Source organism: Thecamonas trahens, assembly GCF_000142905.1.
Source record: "Thecamonas trahens ATCC 50062 unplaced genomic scaffold supercont1.52, whole genome shotgun sequence".
NCBI classification, from domain to species: domain Eukaryota; order Apusomonadida; family Apusomonadidae; genus Thecamonas; species Thecamonas trahens.
In genome coordinates this window covers 162,183-166,516 of record NW_013657628.1, presented here as the reverse complement: position 1 = coordinate 166,516, position 4,334 = coordinate 162,183, and the positions used below count along the sequence as shown (strand labels likewise).

General features: G+C 64.3%; 2 protein-coding genes across 2 annotated transcripts; both read left to right on the top strand.

Moving 5' to 3' along the window:
- Positions 1-92: 92 nt before the first annotated feature.
- On the top strand, positions 93-995 carry AMSG_09609 (DNA repair protein RAD51 like A; the record flags this gene model as incomplete). Its single annotated transcript, XM_013898711.1, has 1 exon — positions 93-995. A coding segment is annotated over one exon (903 nt), but the record flags the coding sequence as incomplete, so codon positions are not given.
- Positions 996-1,196: 201 nt separating this feature from the next.
- AMSG_09608 (uncharacterized protein) lies at positions 1,197-4,123 on the top strand (the record flags this gene model as incomplete). The annotated part of the gene is made up of 2 exons (XM_013898710.1): positions 1,197-3,209; positions 3,266-4,123. The coding sequence occupies 2 exons, from the start codon at positions 1,197-1,199 to the stop codon at positions 4,121-4,123; spliced, it is 2,871 nt and encodes a 956-aa protein (XP_013754164.1).
- Between the last annotated feature and the right edge of the window lie 211 nt (positions 4,124-4,334).

Sequence of the window (4,334 nt, the reverse complement as noted above, 5' to 3'; positions counted from 1 at the left end):
GACCCATATAATTTCCCTTTTTTTTTGCCCCCCCCCCCCCACCCCCCACCACACACACACAGACGGCAGGTATCTCTGCCACCGACGTCAAGAAGCTCGTGGAGGGCGGGTTTCACACGGTAGAGGCCGTGGCGTTCACGCCCAAGAAGACGCTCCTCAACGTCAAGGGCATTTCCGAGGCCAAGGCCGACAAGATCATTGCAGCGGCGGCGAGCCTTGTCCCGATGGGGTTCTGCACGGCGACCGAGGTGTCGAAGCAGCGCGAGGATCTGATTAAGATCACAACGGGTTCGACCGAGGTGGACAACATTCTCGGCGGCGGAATTGAGACCGGCTCGCTGGTGGAGATCTTCGGCGAGTTCCGGACGGGTAAGACGCAGCTGTGCCACACGCTGGCCGTGACGTGCCAGCTGCCGCTGGCGTCGGGCGGCGGCGAGGGCAAGTGCCTGTACATCGACACCGAGGGCACATTTCGTCCGGAGCGCCTGGTGGCGATTGCTGAGCGGTTTGGCCTGCCCGGTGAGGACGTGCTCGACAACGTGGCCTACGCCCGCGCGTACAACGTCGACCATCAGACACAGCTGCTGGTCCAGGCGACAGCGCTGATGGCCGACTCGCGCTTTGCGCTCCTCATTGTCGATTCGGCGACGGCGCTGTACCGAACCGACTATTCGGGCCGTGGCGAGCTCTCGGCGCGGCAGATGCACCTTGCCCGCTTCCTCCGCACCCTTCTTCGGGTTGCCGATGAGTTTGGCTGCGCCGTCGTTATCTGCAACCAGGTTGTTGCCCAGGTCGATGGTGCCGCCATGTTCACGTCGGACCCCAAGAAGCCGATCGGCGGCCACATCATCGCCCACGCCTCTACTACCAGGTTGTACCTTCGCAAGGGCCGTGGCGACCAGCGCGTGCTCAAGATCTACGACTCGCCCTCGCTGCCCGAGGCCGAGGCCGTCTTCCAGATCGCCACTGGCGGCATTCAGGATCCCGACGACTAGATCGTCCGTCGCTTCTTGAGGCCGGCAACAACATTTGATAACTGTTCCCTTCTTCACACAATACACCCTCCTCCCTCTCCTCCCCGTCTCCCGTCCACCCGCACTCGGCCATTGCCCGTCGCCCCACCGCAGCAATACTCGGCAGGTCTCCACCCCACGCACCCCACCCCACCCTTCACCCACTGCCACCCCACCCTCAACATGACAGGCGAGGGCAAGGGTAGCTCCAGCACGCCTGCGTTAGTGGCCCGGGCCGAGGCAGCCGCTGCTTCACAGCGGCAGTCACCCCACCGGGGACGACGGCAACCACGACCTGTCCGCAAGCGGTTGACTGCGCCGGCAGCAGCGTATGAGACCAATCTCACCTTTGAGCCTGAGCTGACAAGACTCGCCCGCCGGACTCCACAGAGATACTCGACGGAAGCATTTGATAGTGCCGGTGCTGGGCATGCAAGTCATGATGATCCAGCCGGTGGGCAACAACAGCCTCTGCTCTACGATGACCATGGCGGATGGTCCCTCGGCAGCGAGTCGGACGGAACGGTGGTCTCGGCCAAGCTCCATGGTCCACATGCCAATTGCGGTGAAAGTCATCCGTTTCATCCCGAGCTCAATCGAAAGTCGCGACGTCTGGTGGCGGCAAAGGCAAAGGCTTTTCCGCAAGGCGTCCACTACGAGGTCATGTTCCGCTCCGCTTCAGAGCGCAGCGAGCACCTGGCTGCGCATCGCTCGGCTGCGCTCGATGCCGAGATGGAGCAGTGTACTTTTCATCCGACGGTTCTGCCAGGTCCGGCCCATACCCGTCGCAGCCCTTCCCACCGGTCCGATTCGGCCTCGCCGGCCCGTGTCCCGGTCCCGGAGCGCACCAGGGCTTGGCTCTCCGAGGCTGAGGCGGGCAAGGAGCGCGCCCGCCGTGAGGCTGCCGAACGCGCGGCCCTCGACGAGGTTGCTGAGTGCTCTTTCCGTCCGGTCATCAACGAAGATCGTGCGTTTGAGCGGACACTGGAGGTCTCGTGCGTGGCGACTGTGGCCGACGAGCACAAGTTTGTGCGCCGGATGCGGACTGGCTCGGCATCGCCAGGCGTGCACGGCCAGAGCGGCCGGCGGCGGGAAAGCAGCCGTTTGCGCGGCGACAGCTCGACTCGGTGCCACTCAGCAGGAAAGACGCCAGCTCTGGCGGTCCAGGCCACGCTTCGGCTTCCGGTTGAACCGCAGTACGGATATCTCGCGTCGGGCAAGCCTGCACTAGAGTCTGGCTCCAAGGCTGAGGTGGTGTCGGAGTCTATCTCGAACACCAGCTCTACGATGGCGGATGGGACTCCGGCAGCGTCACCGCGGAAAAAGGTGGTGGTTATCAAGAAGCGGCGCAAGGGCCCTTCTGCGGCTGAAGTGGCTGCGGCGCAGGCTGCAGCGGCCGAGGCAGGGGCGCAAGTGGTGGAGCTAGAGGCGCGGCTGGCAGAGATGGCTACGGCTCTGGCTACAGCACAGGCTGCGGCGGCCGAGGCGAGTGCTGCAGCGGCTGTCAAGCCCGACTCTGTTGATGTCGGGGTGCAAACCGAGGAGCAGGCTCAGATTGAGTCGTGCTTGTCGTGGGTAGGCAGCGACGACGGCGGTGACGAGGCCGAGCTCGACGCCGAGGCCGGGGCGGCGGAGATTGAGTCGCACCGGGCAGAGATGGCTGCGGCGTCGGAGGATGTGCGGATGTGCATGGCCAAGATCCGCGCGGCGCACGGGGATGAGTTCCGAATGGGCGCGGCATGCGCGTTGGCCAAAGACGTGGCGATGACGATCGGGCGGATGCTCGGCGGGCTGCTGTCGGTGACGGCCGAGCATGGTGATTCGAGCGATGTGCAGCATCTTGTGCAGCTGCAGAACAACATGCACTCGATCTCACACGATCTGGCGGACCTGACGATGGCGATCAAGGCAAATCCAGCAGACGGCTCGCTGGCGGCGCAGCTGGAGGCAACGCTGACCCGGCTGGAGGATTTGTCGCAGCAGTCGCTGTCTACAGGCGGCGCGTTTGCCGTCAAGGCTGATCTGCTGGAGGCGATGGCCAAGGTTCCGATTTTTGCGGGCGTTCACAACGCGGGCTTTTTCAACGAGCTTGTCCGGAAGCTGGAGGAGGAGACCCACGACCCTGACTCGCTCATCTTTGCCAAGGGCGACGACGGTGAGTCGATGTACTTTGTGACGCGAGGCGTGGTGGCGGTGGTGTCGGACGACGGGCGCGAGCTGTGCCGGCTCGGCGAGGGCGACTTTTCGGCGAGATTGCTGTGGTTGTGGGCGGGAAGCGGACAGCGTCTGTCAAGGCCATCTCGTACGTCTACTGCTACCGGCTGGACAAGGCGGTGTTCTACGCCGCGCTGGCGGCGTATCCGCAGTACCGCTCTCATTTTGCGGCCATTGCGCAGGAGCGGCTGCATAAGGACGCCAAACGGCGCGAGCGTGCAGAACGCGGCGTCAAGATGCAGCTGTCAGAAGTTCACCGGTTCCGCGCCCGGGTGGGGCTAGTCTTTGACTCGCTGGCGCTCGCGGTCAACACCCACGATCCGCACGCACTCGGGGCTCAGCTTGCCGAGCTCGACGCATTGCTTCCAGAGCTAATCGAGGTGCTGGATGAGCCCGAGGCCAAAGCTGCACTGCGCGAGGTCCAGAGCAAGCGGGCCAACGTTGACACAACCCCCGGGGCGCCTGAGTTGGAGGCGTTTGTGGCCAGCGCCCGAGAGACCGTCGACCATCACATGTCGATTTCCGAAATGGGCGACTTTCTGGAGGTTTACGATGGCTTTGCCCGCACCTCGGATGCCTTTCGCGCCGCCGTCCTGGCCTCGTGCAAGCTTGTTGCCCTTGACCAGGGCGCTGAGGTTATCGGCGCCGGGTCGACTGCCCGCAGTTTGCACTTTGTCGTCCACGGCGGGCTCTCGGTCTATCTCCCGGGTGGCGAACTTGTCGGCGTTCTCCGCGAGGGCAACTTTGTTGGCGAGACGGCGTTCTGGTCCGGCTGCGCCCAGCCATACCGGGTTGAGGCCGTCACTCTCCGCGCCGATGTCGTCACTCTTACCTGGGACGACTTTGCCGCCGTCTGTGCCTCCTATCCCGGCGAGCCTGTCGGGCATGAACCATGAGACGGGTAAATCCGTCGCTTCCCGTCCCCCACCCCCCCCTACCCCCACCCCCATCTCGCGCATGCCAGTCTCCCCCTATCCGTGTCCATCCATAGACGCATTGCTCCAACCACACCGAACGATCACCCACTGATCGATCGCAGCAGCCGCCACCTCACCTCACCCACCCGCGCGCATACCTCGGCATGGTACGAGCACCCCCCCCCCCCCC